Below are 19,889 nucleotides of genomic sequence, written 5' to 3' on the forward strand. Positions count from 1 at the left end.
ACAGATGTTGGATATATGGATGGATGGATGTTGAACAGATGTTGGATATATGATGGATGTTGAACAGATGTTGGATATATGGATGGATGGATGTTGAACAGATGTTGGATATATGGATGGATGGATGTTGAACAGATGTTGGATATATGATGGATGTTGAACAGATGTTGGATATATGGATGGATGGATGTTGAACAGATGTTGGATATATGGATGGATGGATGTTGAACAGATGTTGGATATATGATGGATCTTGAACAGATGTTGGATATATGGATGGATGGATGTTGAACAGATGTTGGATATATGGATGGATGGATGGATCTTGAACAGATGTTGGATATATGGATGGATGGATGTTGAACAGATGTTGGATATATGGATGCATGTTGACCAGATGTTGGATGGATGGATGTTGGATATATGGATGGATGGATGTTGACCAGATGTTTGATATATGGATGGATGTTGGATGTGTGGATGTTGATATTCTTATTTATTTGAACCTGAACCTGAACACTGAAAGTGTGTGGGGCATATGTTAAATATGTCAAAGGATTTTTCATTTCTTTAAATATCTCTGTATCATGATTTCAAAATTTGAGGCTTCACTGGAAAGAACAACTTGTGAACATGACATTATGGATGCAGTGCAATGAAACATAATTTCAATGCCTATATAAGAGAAACTGTTGGGTTTACATAAGTTCAGGCTGATGTTGTTAAAACATTGAGTGCAGATTGTACAGACCTCTAGACATTACATTAATAATTTGTTTTAATCATTTCATAAAAAGTGTATTGACTGACAACTGTGTGGCATAAACTGTGTCATTACAATAAAATTGGTAATTTCAGTTTTGTCATAAAACTGTCTTTGAAACCGTATGTCTTGTAATCTGTAAAGGCAGATGGAAAGTTTCACATATATACATAATTACTCATTACAAAAATAACTATTTTAGTCCAAAATATGGAAACTGGGACTAATAATAAAGGCTGGTGTCAGCAGCTGCAGATAGTGACCTTGGGCCCCATTAACATATAAAAACTTGGTATGTATGTGTGTATGTGGGCGGACCCCACAAGTCGGCAATCCTAGAAACGGTCCCCACAAGGGGCCAAATACCTTTTTTGACAAAACTTTAGAAATTTGTCAAATTGAAGTGATATTAATGATTGAGATTTTTTTTTAGATCTAATGTTGTTTTTTACAGCAGTGTAGGACCACTGGAAAGGGTGGATCCCACAACGCATAAAAAAACTGGTGGGCCCCATGAGAGGGTCTGCGCAAGAATGTGTGTGTGTGTGTGTGTGTGTTAAACATGCTAGGTTTAGGTTTGACCACTGAGCTGCGGATCCCTGAAGTGATGGACCCCCTTCTGGTGTGTGTGTGTGTGTGTGTGTGTGTGTGTGTGTGTGTGTGCGAAGCATCTACACACCCAACAGGGAACGTTCTCTCGACGTTTGAACAATCGTTCCTCCAGAAACATTAATGGGATGTTTGGTCAAAGTTATCAGGTCTGGAATAATATACTCAAAATGTTAAAACAAACACATTATCACTAAATCATTCGTGAAACTGTTTTTCTGAGTTGGATGTTCGTCTAACGTGTTTTAAATGTTTCTACTTGTTTCAGAAGAACGATTAGAGAACATTCAAAAGTTACTTTCCCTTAACATTCACATAACCAATAAAATATTTTCAAACATTTAACAAATATTTTTGTAAAGTTCACATTCAGAAATAACGGGTTTTGTATGTTATTTAGATCATATTTCTAAATAATAAGCATATTTTTGTTACCTATGTTTTTTTTTGTGACTCAGTAACAAGTTCAGTACCATCTCACACTTGAAATATTACGATTTAATTAAAGTTCTTTACTTTAAGTTTGACTTCAACACAGATTAATATTAGGTCATGCATGTAATTATACATCAAGCCTTTGCTGTGAACATTAATAGGCTGTTTTTCAGCCCTGTACGGGATGATACTTAACACATAATGAAGAATTGAGATGAATGAAGGGAGATGTTAGCAGATCAAGACTGTTGTCCAGTGATTAACTTTGTCTTTAAACTAGACTAACTACTTTGCACGTTCTTCATTATGTAAATGTACAATAAGCTATATTAAACTAGAAACTACACTGTAAATTAAGAAGCCAATTTTAAAAAGTGCTCTATAGATGAGCTCTGACCCTCAGTGAAAGCAAGCAAACGTGTCGGTGTGTGTCAGGCCTCAATTAACAAATGAGCAACAGTGCAAAATATACACACACTCATAAATACAATGAGAAATATGACTTGTGGCTCCCTTTAAAACACACGTGTCGGTAAATCAGCATGATTTCTCATTATAGGAGAGCTGTGTGTGTGTGTGTGTGTGTGTGTGTGTGTGTGTGTGTGTGTGTGTGTGTGTGTGTGTGTGTGTTCACTGAGAATCCACATGTTGATAAACGATCTACGCATCTCAGTCAAATCTGAGACTCATGAAATCATAAAACATATGACGTTCCAGGAAAGCTCTTATAGGACACGGGCATCTATATGAATCTGAATCTGATGCAGCATGAAGACGATATATAATACAGTATATGGTTTATGCGATGATATATGGTTTATCTGTGTTCTTCAAGTATTTTTATGAGTATAGAGTATAATGCAATATACTGAATATTATAAAATAAAGTATTTCTGCCTCACTCTGTGATATGAAGCCACATCTCGCACATTAACAAAGTCTATAATGTGGATAATTACATGTAAACCCTCTGGGCCAATATTGATTTCTTATGAAATACTCATAGGTTGTGCAAGCATGAGCAATAATAATATGTTTTTGATTCATTAAAAGAAGGTCTGTTTTTCTGGAAGATGTAATCTATTTATCTGAGTGCAAATTTAAAAATTCAAGACAAAGTACAACAGACTGAGTTCATATAAAATGTATAATAAAGTATGTAATGTATTATTGTCTGCTGTCACATGACTTCCCAGACTTTTGGGGTTTAAAAACAATTAATATTCGGTAATATCATCATTTGACAGCATTGGCACTATCAGATGAGAGCAAAACTTGAATAAATGAGCAGAATAATCACAATGTAGAGTTGCTTTTCGCTGACATTGAATTAGTTTCATAATTGATGAATCCTGCAACAATAACACTGTTATTTTCCTGTTTATTCCGGTGAAGCAGTCTGTACCTTATAAAGCGCTTTAGAAATAAAAGTTACTTGACTTTAACAGAAATTCGTACAAACAAACAGAAGGTGGAAAATATCAATATTCAGATGATCTCACTCACAAACTCTCTAATGATGTTTACATAATCATATCTGAGACCGTGTGGAAACCGAAGCTCATGAACTCATAAGCATCCCTGCTGAGCGACTGATGAAGAACTGAACGCATGTGTCTGTGTTTCCTCATTATTAATGCGCAGCTGGGTTTTGATGATGCTGAACGAGAGCGTTTGAATCCTCCAGAATAAAAGCTGGTGAACGTGGAGGAGAACATAATCCGGTGAATGAACGAGTGTGGCTCTGGTTTCCTCGTTCTGTGGACGGGAAGCGTGCAGGAACACTTCATAATAACGGTCCGTCATTTAGAAGTAACTATGCAGGACTAATGAGTCGTTCTACATTAACACTTCAGCTACTATTAACTAATAAAGAAACACGTTTAACTAACCAGTAAGTAATATTGAATATAGGACCAAGGCCCTGTTTACACATATGTCACAGGTCGGGGCGGGCCAAGCCAGACTGCACCCACCTCTGGAAACCGGGAACCACCTCGAGGAACGTGTCAGGGACCAGAGAGACAAGGGAATAAAATAATAACAGTTTATTTATTATATTAAAAATGGTAAATTGGGTAAGTCCTAATTAAAATCTTCTTGCCGCCAGGGCAGTTCAAGAGTCTCTGGACCTCCTGGGACGGGAGGGGAGGAACGATCGTGGCGGGGGGTGAATGTCGGTAACCAAACAGTTAACTGTAACCATTGACTTCCATACTGGAAGTCAATGGTTAGGTAAGGAATAATTGACGACAGGCCGTTGAATTATTGGAAAAATAATGCACACCCGAGGTGGTAATGCGGTCACGACGCGAAGCGGAGTCACACCTCGGGTGTGCATTATTTTTCTAATAATTCAACGGCCTGAAGTCAATTATTCCGCTTATACTACAGTTACCACACCTCGAAATATTGTTCAGATGATGTATTTCAAGACGTTTGTAAAGTTTTTGTCATTAAAACGCTCTTGTATGTAGGACTAATTCCTTGCGCATCTAAACTGCATGCTCCGTTGCTAATTCCAAAACGTCATTTCAGACGTAGTAACGGAGGTCTGAGCCGCTGATAGCAGACAAGGCCACTTAATGCTGGACACACGTAACGACTAGAAACATTCTCTGACTGTGAATGCAGCAGATTTTAAACACCGCTGTGAACACAGACTGAACGCGCTGAACACGCGTGCATGCAGATAAGTATCAACTTACATTCATAACCGGCCTTACGTAAGTGTGTCCCCGGCTTTATGCAGTTATTAATGCAGTTATGAGAGAGAAAGAAGCATTCGCGTCAATATTATTATTTATTTATTTATTCAATTCGTTTTAATTAATTCGTTCATTCTTTTTTTCCTATTTAGTTACAGACTAGCCTAATAAATGAAACACAAAGCCCTTTTAACAAGTATAGGCCAATCAATAATTTTTTATTTGTTATATTATCTGCAGCAGGACTATCAATTTATTGAAATATTCTTTTTAATTTTCTATTGATTATATATAGGACTATATATATTTTATTTATTAAAATTAAACTGCATATTTCCATTGACTGTGAAGTTAGACATTGGAAATTGCAGATCGAGCGCATGTGGCTGCAGTTTTCTTGTTATGAATTGTATCCTATTTTCCGTTATTACAGTTGACTACGCGAAGTGATATGGAACTGTAATACGGTTAAGACCTGCCGGAACTACTTTAGCCGTGCGGTTCCCTGAATATAATTGCACACCTCAGAACGTTCGTCAACCAATCAGATTCAAGCATTCAACGGCCCTGTAGTATAATTACAGTTAACTGTCTGGTTACTGACGTTCTTCTAAATATCTTCCTTTGTGTTCTGCAGAAGAAAGAAATTCATACAGGTTTGAAACAATTTGAGGGCGAGTATATGATGACAGAATTTTAATTTTAAAGTGAACTATCCCTTTAATGAGATTGCCCTCATTAAGAACTAATTATGACAAATTATAAATAATTACTAATTGATGACTAATCAAGTCAAGTCACCTTTATTTATATAGCTTTTACAATACAGATTGTATCAAAGCAGCTTCACACACAAAGTTAGTTTATAGGATAACATTGCATCATCATCATCGTCCACCTGGAGTACGGCAGATCAATAATGTTGCTGAATAATAAACGTCCCCAACTAAGCCAGCCAAAAGCCAAGGCAAACATGAACGTGTCTGGGACTTTAGCAAGTGTCTTTATTTTCTCTCAACGTGGTCATAAAATGCATCACTAATTATTACTCAAATATTTCCTAGTCACAACAGAGGAACTGTGATCTGGGGCATTGTTATAAAGTGTTTCTACTTGTTGTAATTCGGTGGCTCTGTACACAGGGAATCTACATGAGACTCCAAGGCAGCCAGTGGTGCTCTCTCTCTCTCTCTCTCTCTCTCTCTCTCTCTCTCTCTCTCTCTCTCTCTCTCTCTCTCTCTCTCTCTCTCTCGCCCGCAGCAGCACGAGTCTGGCAACACACAGCCTGGGGAGAAGCAGACGCTGGAGAAGACGAGCTCAGCTCTACACACTATCAGCACGAGAAGGCTTTGTCTTTGGAGAATATGCCTGGATTTATTGTGCTAGATGTGCAGTTACCGAGCGAGTTCTAGCGTTCAGTGCTGTATGAGTCCAGTGAAGGGTTTGATGAGGTTTAACACAGACTCCCGTAAAGCAATCATTCTTCTTTTACTTTGTGTTCACTTCGAGGTCAAGAGATCATGACCACTTCGCTTCCTTTCTCAGAATTAAACAGGCTGTGTGTATGAATAAATGTTTTATTTTCTGTTTTGAGAAGGGTGTTTTGAAAGTTACAGTACATTATTAAAGTACAATACAAATGTTAAATCTCAAGATGATGTCTGTGTCTCTGCTTTCCAAGCAAACTGATCCGACTCTTATGGAAGCCCTTTTCCACCACATATTTATGACATGGTCAAAATTATGACATACTAAGCCATATTTATGACATAAAAAGTCAAAAGTATCACATACTAAGCCATATTTATGGAATGAAAAATATGACATTAAAAATATACAAAATTACTGGCAATATTGTGTCTAAAATGTAAGTTACTCAATTTTAACGTTTTATATATTGAGGTAAAAGCTTTTTGATCTCACTTTTACATTGTTCTCATTTGTTAAATAGTTAACTAACATGAATTAACATTGAGTAATTTATATTTTTACAACATTTATTAATATTTGTTAATGTTAGTTACAGTTGTTCATTGTTTTTTAATGACAGTAAATAATATCCTTTGCTTCATGAGGATTAAAAATAATGTTTTTGAATTGCCCAACATTGCCCGCACCATTCTGAGGAGTGTAAAGTCACACACTGCACATCACATGAGACGCAGGAATGAGGAAGCAGAAGGTTTGCCAAACCCACAGTCTGTGTTGAAATGTTATTTTTGCCGTGATCGCAGGAGAAGAGACGCTTCGGACGACGAGTGCTCGCTCTGCAGGCGGTGAGCGCTGGACCTGTGGAGGTTATGAGGGAAGAGAAGTGTTTCCGTGATGAAGAAGATACGCTCAGACTCATGTATGACTCCCTGTTAGACGCAAAGGCCTGGAAATTGCTTTTAAACCCCAAGGTGCATGCTTATTTCACAGTCATGTTTAAACGTCAAGAACCCAATCCTTCTGACTCAACAACAGCTGAGAGGCAAACATCCCAACCAGAGCCAGACACTGAACATGTCTCTGTGTGTTTATGGTCAATATATTATATTATGTTATATTTAAACATGACTAATATATTATGTGAATATATTACAATATATTGAACATTTGGCTTTTTTCATATGTTGAAAAATATGTGACAGACAAGGCTTTCACAGACAAGGCTTAAGATATTGGGCCCTATCTTGCACCCAGCGCAATTGACTTTGAACACTGACGCATGTATCATTCCTATTTTGCACCCGCGCACAGCGGACTTTTCCCTCCACAGACGCACGTCGGTAAATTAGGGAATGAACTTGCGCTCGCGGGGGCGGTTCAGCGCAAAGATGAGGCGTGTTCCGGCGCAAAACTTCCATGGTGCTATTTTCCAGTTTTAGAAAGCAATTGCGCCATTGACCAAGAAAAAAACAGTCTAAAGACAGTGGCGCGTTGCGCGTTAGTGATATGGTATTTTAAGGGCGCGTGCTTGTCCATAATGTAGCCTAGTGTGTTAACGCGCATCCACTTTGATTCTCTAATATAAACAGATGCAGCAGTTTTAATTTTTGCAAATCATACATTATTACAAGGAAAAATATTAACACACGAGGGAAATCATTGTGTCCGTGAAGATGTGAAAAAGATCTATCTAGATAAAAAATATATATATATCTAGATTAGGCTACACATTTACTACCCAAATTGTACGCCTGTTTAACCGAAGCTAATTTGGGTGGGTTTCTCCCATCATCCCCAATGTCACTTCTCTGTGTTTTACGGCCCTGACGAGAACGTCGGTTTCCTCGGCTGTGAACCGCTCCTGTCGTGCGCCGGCAAATCCGCCGTTATAATAGCAATCCGCCATGGAACAAGCGCGCCGTCTCTTAAAGGGAATGTGAGAGGACGCTCTGATTGGTTTATTTCACGTTACGCCCAAACCACACCTATGAATAATGAAGCTACTTCAGACCAACCCCTTTTAGATTTGCGTCGGGCGCAAGAGTCATTTTTCCCGCCGGGAAAATAGCAACAGCGCCGGGATCCGCCCACAAAGTTACTTGCGCTTTGCACTTTGACACTTGCGTTTAAGATCGTTAAAATAGGGCCCATTATCTGACATATGACTAATCTTAAAATATGTCAGTGTCATTGTTTTGTCTCAAGATGCACACCAGTATTGTTTTTCTTTTCTAAAGGACATTTATAAAAGACACTTAAATGTCCTAATTTAACCAACACCTAGCCCTGTTTGTGAACCCAGGCCCATGATAACCCAATGTGTTTTAATGTGAGTTACTTTCACTCAGTTGAGTTATGTTTCTGCTACACAAAGTATTTGAGTTGAGTTACGAGGAAAGTTGTGTTGGTATTACTTAAGGGTGGAAACATGTGAAGTCTAACGGGTCAAACACAAATTAGTTGAGTTCAAAATACTCAAAATACTGATGCAATTAGTCGCCTCCATTTTATTGAATTAAACCAAGGCAATATTTTACAGTGTGTGGAAACTGATTTCCTTACATTTCTCAAGCATGTTATTCTGATAATTGTATGTTTTTAATACAAAGACATCCAAAAGAGTGTTGGGACGACACTAGTCGCCCTTATGGTGATCAGTTTTGCTTTAGTTGTGCTGTTGACCCATGTCGTATATATTAACTGATGATGTTATCATCAGTAAATAATCAATAAAAAATGATTGGCTTTCTTTGCTGCACAAGTGTTCCTGAATCCACTGTTGATCCAGGAGCAACATTCCAATTAACCAATCAGATTTGAGGGACAAGTTTGCAGTGTATGTCAAGTTTCGGCGTGTAGCCGGGGTCGGTGCTTCTACATCAGTGTTATTCGTCTGTCATGTCCGTCTGGCTTTAAGGAGAACTTATGGATATGACTAGGACTAAATGTTCAGATCAGAATGTTGTTTCAGGATCAACAAAATATGTTGACCCAGGAACGCGTCTAACAAAACCAGGACATGCTTCTTTTGCTATAGCAAACATGCCTTACAGACTCGGCTCCAGCAGCCGGAGAAGAGCTGCCACCGCGAGTCGAGGGTCCAGAGCCCACCGGCAGCACACACTGACCTCCGTAATGGTGACCGGTCTATCTAAACACTCTTCTATACATCTGGAAGTATTTGATCTCATTTATTACCTTTATGCAATATATTATTTCATATATTTGTTTATTTAAGCCATTTTAATATATTTATTTAAAAAATCCATGAAGATATATGTTCTGTGTGTAATGGAGCATGTACACATGCCGCTATAGTCCCACAAGGCACATTCAACATGCATTTAGATAAAAGGAGCTCAAGTGGTCGCTTCTATTAAATTAAACATAACACACACCAGGGTAACATTAGACTGCTTTTAGAATCTCAGGGAAGGTTTTTAAGCCTTGTTCCACGCAACGTTTTTTTTTTTTTCCTAATGTTCTTTTTTGATATAGACGTCTGGGGGAATGCAAATGATGGCAGAAAGAATTGCTTTGGCTGTTTCACAGGACAGTCTGTTTTACTGCAAACCCAAAAGCCTTTGACTTCAGCTGACAAACTCAGTCGGTCTGTGCACTCTGGTTATGTATGACTATAAATATTGGTACAAATTTGTGGATCATGTCCTTGTATGTTTCCACTATGCTAATAAATGTATTGGTTTCTGAGCCCGTCTGCCCTGTTTTATCTGCTCGTATACATCAGGTTTCTGACTCACGACTCCTGGTATTTGGAAGTGCCTTTCAAATAACTTTTAAATTAAATGAATAACCTTGCTTCTCTGTTGATGGTATGAGTGGGGCAAGGTGAGCCAGCCTCTCGAAGAAACTCTTCACAATACAGGCTTGACCAAGCAGAACTTAACGTCATTTATCAATACTTCTGGCCGGCATTGAAATAGTTTGCATATTTACTGCGGAAGCATTGGCTGTTGAACAGATATTTTCATGTAATTCATGTAACATTTTATTTTGGTCACACTTTAGATTAAGGTCCAATTCACACTATTGACTATGCCTCAATAAACTCATAATCACTGCTTATTAATAGTTTGTAGGGTAGTTGTAAAATGTAGGCGTTGAATATGATGAAAAAAATATGCAGAAAATGTGTTTAATAAGTACTAATAAACAGCCAATATCCTAGTAATATGTATGAAAATAAGCAACTTTAATAGAGAGAATTGAACCCTAAACTAGTGCGGTTATGGAGCTGTAGTTTATCATTGATGTATTAGTCATCAAGTCATTAGGATATCATAATGCCAATTTATGGCATCATAAACAGCATTATGACATCATCAATCGGCATCATAATGAGCATTATGACTTAATTACAGGAAGTCATTGTGATAATTAGTAACTTTGAACAATTTTCTTCGTGTATTTACTGACCTACAAAGTCCCAGGATTGACAGTTGCTGATACATGGACACATTTATCAAACTAACAGTTACAGTTTTGTTTTAAACCACTCGATGTGTTATACTGAGACTGTTCAACATGATTTTAGATTAAAATGCATGAGCAAAGCTTTAGTCATAATTTTTCCATCACAATCAGCCCATCTGTAACCCTGCATCCCCAAACACACACACACACTTTTATTTATTTTTATTTATTTATTAATCGTTGCCTGTCTAAGAGTGTTATGTCAAAGCATATTTCAAAATAGATACAATTTCCAGAATATCTAGGCCTATCTCATACCCACTGGTAATATATCATAACCACAGATCTTTCCAGGGAAGAGGAGATCTGTACAGAAAAGGGAAGCGGTCTAGCCAAGACTTGCTCATAGTGAACTGAAATCACACACGGGAACTGCATGGACTGAGGAATGAGGGCGTTGAGTCCAGCTGTGTTTGAGGAATCTGAGGACACACCACAGTGTGTATGAGAAGTGCAGATCTGTGGGGATGAAGACGGGAAGCACCAAAACTGACCGTTCAAGTGCCTCAACATTGCTAGTTTGTAGTGTACTAGTATTACAACTTTTTTTTTTTCGCTCTAGATGTCATGCCAAACATGTGGCAAAATGAGCCACTGGTCATATTTTATGTGTAAAAATTAGTGGAGACAACTTGAAATATAACTAAGTGCATTCATTTTCAGTGACGGCTTGTCAGGGGAGGCACAGTCAAACGTTTATGTCTCAGAATGTGTGTTTCTTGTTTGTAATGTAATGTCCTCTCTGTTAGTGTAACCAGCGCGCGCTTCCTCCCAGAACGTGCCGAACTTGTGAAACACGAGTCTGATGGGATCGAGAAAAGGAGAGGAGGCTAATCCATAACCGGAGACTTGTGCCTCACCTGGGGAAAAAAGATAAGCCAATCACCATCGAGTATTTCACTTTCAGCGATTAGCAGTGTTGAGAAAAGTCACATGGCAGAGGAGCTTCCCTTGGTGTATCCAACACTATCTCATGACCAAGTCGTATGAATACGAGTGAGTAAAAGGTGGCTAGTTCGTACGATTTCTCTAAACCCCAGTGACGGGTAGGTTTAGGGGCGGGGTCAGGGGTCAGGTGTAGGTCGAATTCATGCGAATTGGGCAACTCGTATAATATGTACGATTTAGCAAAACAATTATCAATTTGTACGACTGAGGTCGAATTAGCCGCCTCGTAAAATGAATACGAATTGCCGTGAGTTTGGGTTGATCAACTAATCATCGACAAGACATAAATAATGTGATATTAGTATGAACTGCTACCGCTGATGTAACTATGGAGAGTAGAGACATTTAATATTTGATTAAAAAACTAATTTATTAAACTACCATTCCAACCACAGCTACAAATGAAAACCAAAGGAAGACCTCATGCCTATGGATATCGGCTCCAGCAATCGGCTCCAAACCCGCTCTTATAACACGGACATTTAAACGCACAGAAGGGCGAACTTGTTGCTTTCAGTGATTGGCTAGTCCTAGGTCAGTAAACTTATATTGTATTGACTTATATTGAACTTATACAAGTGACCAAAAAAGTTACAAATGCGACTGCTTTTGTGTGCCTCCTCTATTTTAAACCCAGCCACTGTTTATCTTCCGTGTCATTTCTGCATGCCTCGAAACACAGGGAAACTTCCCATGAGTGTGTGTCACTGACCCAGACTTCACTATTCTCAGCCTGATCTTCTGCTTTCCTCTGACAGCGTTCCTAGCATGCTCTCTGTTCCCAGCATGCTCTCCTGCTGAGAGGGAGGATCTCCACAAACCGGCGAAGGCTCTCGATCACACAGGCCCACAGGAGCCCAGCGCTGATCACATTAGGCTTTAGCTGTCCTGCAAGCGTGATGGAGGGAGACTCCATCGCATTTAACACCGGCCATGAAACTAATATGTACTAAATGTACTGGAAAACTAAAGCAAACAAATGCTATTAAATGCTAATATAATAATATATTGTGTTATTAAAATTAAAGTTTGTATTTGTTAACATTATTTTTGCACTGTGAACTAACATGAACAAAACAATAAACTGCTGTGTGTTGCAATTATGCAATAAAATCATTGTATGGACCGCAGAATCAGATCTACGGATGGCACAATACTGCACAAGGACAAACGAGGAATTATTGAGTGCTGAAGATTTGAAGACCCTCCTCAATCCTAATACTCCCACTGCCCCACTGCCCACTGCCCACTGCCCACTGCCCCACTGCCCACTGCCCACTGCCCACTGCCCACTGCCCCACTGCCTCACTGCCCCACTGCCTCACTACCTCACTGCCCCACTACCCCACTGCCCCACTACCTCACTGCCCCACTGCCCCACTGCCCCACTGCCCCACTGCCTCACTGCCCCACTGCCCCACTGCTCACTGCCTCACTGCCCCACTGCCTCACTGCCCCACTGCCTCACTGCCCCACTGCCCCACTGCCTTACTGCTCCACTGCCTCACTGCCCCACTGCCTCACTGCCCCACTGCCCCACTGCCTCACTGCCCCACTGCCTCACTGCCCCACTACCTCACTGCCCCACTGCCTCACTGCCCCACTGCCCCACTGCCTCACTGCCCCACTGCCTCACTGCCCCACTGCCCCACTGCCCCACTACCTCACTGCCCCACTGCCTCACTGCCTCACTGCCCCACTGCCCCACTGCCTCACTGCCCCACTGCCTCACTGCCCCACTGCCCCACTGCCCCACTACCTCACTGCCCCACTGCCTCACTGCCCCACTACCTCACTGCCCCACTGCCCCACTGCCCCACTGCCCCACTGCCTCACTGCCCCACTGCCTCACTGCCCCACTGCCTCACTGCCCCACTGCCCCACTACCTCACTGCCCCACTGCCTCACTGCCCCACTGCCCCACTGCCTCACTGCCCCACTGCCTCACTGCCCCACTGCCCCACTGCCCCACTGCCCCACTACCTCACTGCCCCACTGCCTCACTGCCCCACTGCCTCACTGCCCCACTGCCCCACTACCTCACTGCCCCACTGCCTCACTGCCCCACTGCCTCACTGCCCCACTGCCCCACTGCCTCACTGCCCCACTGCCTCACTGCCCCACTGCCCCACTGCCCCACTGCCCCACTACCTCACTGCCCCACTGCCTCACTGCCTCACTGCCCCACTGCCCCACTGCCCCACTGCCTCACTGCCCCACTGCCTCACTGCCCCACTGCCCCACTACCTCACTGCCCCACTGCCTCACTGCCCCACTGCCTCACTGCCCCACTGCCCCACTGCCCCACTACCTCACTGCCCCACTGCCTCACTGCCTCACTGCCCCACTGCCCCACTGCCTCACTGCCCCACTGCCTCACTGCCCCACTGCCCCACTGCCCCACTACCTCACTGCCCCACTGCCTCACTGCCCCACTGCCCCACTGCCTCACTGCCCCACTGCCCCACTACCTCACTGCCCCACTGCCTCACTGCCTCACTGCCCCACTGCCCCACTGCCTCACTGCCCCACTGCCCCACTGCCCCACTGTCTCACTGCCCCACTGCCTCACTGCCCCACTGCCTCACTGCCCCACTGCCCCACTGCCCCACTACCTCACTGCCCCACTGCCTCACTGCCTCACTGCCCCACTGCCCCACTGCCTCACTGCCCCACTGCCTCACTGCCCCACTGCCCCACTGCCCCACTGTCTCACTGCCCCACTGCCTCACTGCCTCACTGCCCCACTGCCTCACTGCCCCACTGCCCCACTGCCCCACTGCCCCACTACCTCACTGCCCCACTGCCTCACTGCCTCACTGCCCCACTGCCTCACTGCCCCACTGCCCCACTACCTCACTGCCCCACTGCCTCACTGCCCCACTGCCCCACTACCTCACTGCCCCACTGCCTCACTACCTCACTGCCCCACTGCCCCACTGCCTCACTGCCCCACTGCCTCACTGCCCCACTGCCCCACTGCCTCACTGCCCCACTGCCCCACTGCCTCACTGCCCCACTGCCCCACTGCCTCACTGCCCCACTACCTCACTGCCCCACTGCCTCACTGCCTCACTGCCCCACTGCCCCACTACCTCACTGCCCCACTGCCTCACTACCTCACTGCCCCACTGCCTCACTGCCTCACTGCCCCACTGCCCCACTGCCCCACTGCCTCACTGCCCCACTGCCCCACTACCTCACTGCCCCACTGCCTCACTGCCCCACTGCCCCACTGCCCCACTGCCTCACTGCCCCACTGCCTCACTGCCCCACTGCCCCACTGCCCCACTGTCTCACTGCCCCACTGCCTCACTGCCCCACTGCCCCACTGCCCCACTGTCTCACTGCCCCACTACCTCACTGCCCCACTGCCCCACTGCCCCACTGTCTCACTGCCCCACTACCTCACTGCCCCACTGCCCCACTGCCCCACTGCCTCACTGCCCCACTGCCTCACTGCCCCACTGCCCCACTGCCCCACTGTCTCACTGCCCCACTGTCTCACTGCCCCACTGCCCCACTGCCTCACTGCCCCACTGCCCCACTGCCGCACTGCCCCACTGCCCACTGCCCCAAAAGTGTTCTTTTAATTCCGAGTTTCCAAGTTGCAAGAAACGTGCAACTCTGATAAGAAAAGTCAGAATTGTTCGATAAAAAGACAAAATTACCCTTTAGATATGTTTTATTCCATGGAAGAAACAAGTTTTCATAGTTTAGTTTATCAACTAGTTTGACCAACTATTTCACGCACACACTCACACACACACACAAATCAGGGTAACACTTTATTTTACAGTGTCCTTGTTACATATGTTACATGTACCGTAGTAATAACAGTAAATTTTGCATAATTACATCCAACTAACCAAACCCTAACCCTGTAGTAAGTACATTTTGTTTATGGATATTGCTCAGTACTTAAATATATAATTACTCTGTAACAATGACACCTGAATTATGACACCTCAAAACAAATCAGTAAAAAGTGAAACACAAGTCTCTGAATATGAATGAAATGACAATGATGAATTACGTATACATCGATCAACATCATCAACTCTTTAGTTCATTGCACTTTTTTCTCCCGAGGCGTGTAGAGTAAAAGCAGCGTGTGTTTTCCCAGTGTAGCGATCCCTGTCTCACGCTAGCGTTCTGCTGCTCCCGCTGAGCATAGTCTGGCTCGATAAACACGACACCTGATTCTTCAGCGCTCCTCGAACATGGTTCTGGAACTTTCTCCCCAGGAAGGTGTAGAGCACGGGGTTGATGCAGAAGTAGAGGCGGGCGATGTTCCCGGTGACGTACTCGGCGTACGGAAGCACACTGTCACACTCGCGAGGATCGCGGGTCTCGTTGATCATGAGGATGATGTTGTACGGGCTCCAGAAGCAGAAAAACATCAGCACTATCACGAAGATGAGGCGTACGGTGCGGTGCTTCCCGATCATCCGCGTGGCCAGCACTGTTAGCGTGATCCTGAAGTAGCAGTAGATGAACACGCTCAGCGGGAAGATGAAGAACAGGACGAACTGCTTGTAGAGGCCGAAGACTTTCCACCGGGATTCGCTCGCGTCCTCGCACACAAACCCGTACTTCGGATACTCTTCCACGGTGAAATGCACGAAGGGGTCGAGGCTAGCGAGAAGGCTAATGCTCCAGACCACTGAAGATAAAGCCACGGCGTAGCGGGTTCTGCGCTGTCTGCTAGCGGCCACACAGTGCACGACGGCCAGGTACCGGTCGAACGCCATGAGCGTCAGGAAGAGGATGGAGCTGTAGAAGCCGAGGCTGTCCGCGCTGCTCACCAGCTTACACACCGCCTCCCCGAAGATCCACTGGTCCGAGTGGTGCACGGCCTGGAACGGCAGCGTGAGCGTGAAGACGATGTTGGACGACACCAGGTTGAGGAGGAAGATATTGGTGACCGTGTTCAGCTTCTCGAACTTGTACATGACGAGCAGAACGACTCCGTTTCCCAGAATGCTGAGGATGAAGATGATGTAGTAGAACGGGGGCAGGAAGTGTTTGGCGAAGTCGTTGATGTCGACGGTGTTGCACACGTATCCAGTGATGGCCGTGTAGTCCTCGTACTCCTCGTAGATGTGGTCCAGTGTGTCAGTGGACGCTTCCGTCGCGCTGGTCACTCGCGCCATCTGCAGGATCACACGGGCTATTACAGTGGACGACCGGAGGAACCAGGAACACTTCATAATAACCGTCCGTCATTCATAAGTAACTATGCAGGACTAAAGCAAACCTATGTTTTTGGTATTCTTACACGAGATAAAACGTTACTTGATTACGGTTTCATTTATTTATTTATTTATAAAAGGGACAGTGTACATTAATCAACATTTATGAATGTAAATGTACCCAAATTAGTCCAACAACTAGTTTTTATCGGCAGTCCCTTTGGGTAAAACATTACAACAATAATAGAACTTGTAAACAACTCTGTAAAATACAATTAAACGTATTAAAAGACGATATATATATATGCACGATAAAAAAGAAAGATAAAAAAGACATTGTTAATCAGTTAAATAGTACTAATTATAATTAAATAATTAATAATAATATTAATAATAGAGGAAAATTATTATTTCATAATTATTATTATAAAATTAGTATACTTAATTAACCCAAAAGCACTCAGAACATGTACAATTTGCACACAATTAGTTATTTTATAAAGTTATTTTAATTTAATGAATGTCCTTTCTTTTTTTCCCCCATTCTTGTTTATTTTACTGTCTAGTTCTCTCTTTTTGTGCAATGGTGTTGGTGAAGTGTTTTCTTTTACTATTCTTTATATTTTTGTTATTCTTAATAATTATTATTGTGTTCTAATTTTGTTGTTTCACATTGTGAACTGAATGTTGAAATAAAGCATTAAAAATTAAATAATGCAGGACTAATTAGAAAGTTAACACTTCAGCTACTATTAACTAATATGGGCTTAACTAATCAATAAATAATACCGAATCTAGGACTAAGATAGTTCTTTATTAGGTCATCAATAATGAGATTGGCCTCATTAAGAACTCGGTAATTGACAAATTATAAAGAATTACTAATTAAATACTAATCTCAACATTAACGTGTCTTTTTTTACGCTCAGCGTGGTCATAAAATGCATCAGTAATTACTCAAGTACCGGTCACTCTTCATGACTTCAGTGATCTGGACATTATTATAAAGTCAGAAATATGTTTTATAGTACCTAGCATTTGAGTACACACTAAAAAATGCTGGGTTGTTTCAACCCAATTTTGGGTCAAATATGGACAAACCCCAAATGTTGGGTTAAAAATGTACTTTAAAAATTTAACCCAACGGCTGGGTTTGTTCATATTTGACCCAAAATTGGGTTAAAACAACCCAGCATTTTTTAGAGTGTATTAATGGCCAATACCATTAAGTAATTATTGATTACATAATAAGGAATTATCTACTAAATGTGACACTAGTTAATAGCAGCTGAAGTGTTACTGTGAACCACTCATTAGTCCTGCATTACTTCCTGCATAGTTACTTATTAATAACAGACCATTATTATAAAGTGTTCCTGATAAATCAATCAAATTATGAATGTTACACTCACCATAACACACTCTTCACTGTTTTTCTGGCCAGTTCACCAACAGAGACGAGCAGGAACAGTGATGTGCATGTGTGTGTGTGTGTGCGTGTGTGTGTGTGTGTGTGTTGCAAAATCTGAATCATATCTCCCATATGATCCACCCTTCCTTTTTATAATGACATCAGAATTGCTCAATACATGTACTCACAACATCACACAAGACCGTTGTCATGAAACCACAGATCCACCGACATGTGTGTGTTAGCTTTTATTTCAACAAAGCCATTCTCAGCAAATCAGAGAGATTTTCCAAAGACACATTAGACTTGCACATGTAGGAATTTCCCAGAATCCCTGCAGCTTTTACACACACACACACACACACAACACTCCAGGATACAAATGCTTTTACAGAATCTCATCTTAAGAAGTTATCCTTCAGCGGGTGCACAAAACAACAGATCAGATGTTAATGTTAGAGTAAACGATTATACAAGCGGAAACATTATCATATATCAATTTAGAAAGAGCAAAAATGTTGAACAATGAAAGATTTCACTGGAAAAATACTTATGTAATGAGCAGTTTGCATGGATTCACAAATTAATTTAAAATACTTAAAATAATTAATCTCTCAAATTTGTATCTCATACCTTACACATCTTAAATATTTCACTGCCAGAAGAGAAACTCAGGAGTTCTGGAACACACAAAATGGAATAAATAGTTGTGATTTAATGGGTCGTATTCCTTTTATTTAATGAAATAATAATCAATGAGTTTTGTGTGCATTACCGTCCCTTCAGGCAGTGTATAGATAATATAAAAAGTATGCAAATATGTAAATAATATAAACTAATAGTCAGCTATTTAAACTACAATTATTAATTTAATGAAATGTGGAATGATGATGGCTGTTGTGTCTTTAAAACAAACGATCCAATAACAATATTTTCAGGAAAATCAAGACTTTTGTCAAAAGCAAACAGAAACTGTCCTCATTATTTTAAATGCATCTTAATAATAAAGCCGTTTATTCCTGATCTTCCCTCGCATCACATGAGCAACAGTCTAATGGTTTTCATGTTTGCTCCTCAGATCATGGTGCAAAAGTCCCTGGTTTGGCAACAAAATATCCATTTACTTTATACTTAATATTCATAAGTAATGGTGATACATATTAATGTTAATTGCTATGTTTATGACATTTTAATATCTATCCACTTGCAGTATTATTCCACAAATGACCTTATGACCATGTGTTAATGGTGTTCATGAAACCCGTTGTGCACTGAAAGGCAGGTTTATAAATCTATAAATCTATAAATGTCAGTATTATTCATCTAAAGGCCACTTATGTTTCATTGCAGCATCGCAGTGCGACGCCACTCTGCAGATTCCTCTGGATTTACTGTGGCGGTCCGAGAGCTGAGCGTGTGTGTGTGTGTGTGTGTGTGTGTGTGTGTCAGAACTCAGGCCCTTTCCTGTAGTGCTGGTCCCTGAGGTTATAGGATTGGTAGCAGATGGACATGTCACACACGCCGCTCGGCCCCTGAGGGCCCGGTTTCCCTGGACCGCCTGGAGTCCCGGATTTCCCCGTTATTCCCGGAGGACCCGGAACACCCACGCCGTCACTGCCGCGAGGACCCTGGACCCCTGAGGAGGATGTTGAGGGAACACACAAGCGGACAGTTACACAAGACTCATTCCCATACACTGCCTATCATGTGTGCCAGAGAGAGTGTGTACGTATGCAGACGTGCGTTTTGAGGGAAATGTGATTAAAACAATTAAACTAATAGATATCACCAATTGTTTGATAACATTATGAATTGCAAAAAAAATATTTGTATGACAAGTTTTATGAATAATGTTTAAATATGCAAATTAGGTATTATTTAATTATTTCATTTCA

At 42.1% G+C, this 19,889-nt stretch overlaps 2 protein-coding genes across 3 annotated transcripts in view; both read right to left on the reverse strand.

The window, feature by feature from the left end:
- Window positions 1-15,398: 15,398 nt before the first annotated feature.
- Window positions 15,399-18,100, reverse strand: LOC306992755 (C-C chemokine receptor type 4-like). Its single transcript, XM_079601911.1, has 2 exons — window positions 17,996-18,100; window positions 15,399-16,544 (listed from the first exon to the last, which is right to left on the reverse strand). Exons 1-2 carry the CDS (start codon window positions 17,996-17,998, stop codon window positions 15,531-15,533), a joined length of 1,017 nt encoding a protein of 338 aa, XP_079458037.1. The 5' UTR covers window positions 17,999-18,100; the 3' UTR covers window positions 15,399-15,530.
- Window positions 18,101-18,228: 128 nt separating this feature from the next.
- The window catches only part of LOC306992270 (uncharacterized protein), a 59,015-nt gene continuing 57,354 nt past the window's right edge, over window positions 18,229-19,889 (reverse strand). The window contains exon 29 of one of the 2 annotated variants that reach the window (XM_079600963.1): window positions 18,229-19,630. In XM_079600963.1, coding sequence (XP_079457089.1) covers window positions 19,440-19,630 — 191 coding nt within the window. In that variant the 3' untranslated portion in view covers window positions 18,229-19,439. The remainder of the gene's footprint in view (window positions 19,631-19,889) is intronic. The other variant, XM_079600962.1, reaches the window with a different exon arrangement.

This window comes from Phoxinus phoxinus, assembly GCF_949152265.1.
Source record: "Phoxinus phoxinus genome assembly, chromosome: 24".
In the NCBI taxonomy this organism is placed as follows: Eukaryota; Metazoa; Chordata; class Actinopteri; order Cypriniformes; family Leuciscidae; genus Phoxinus; species Phoxinus phoxinus.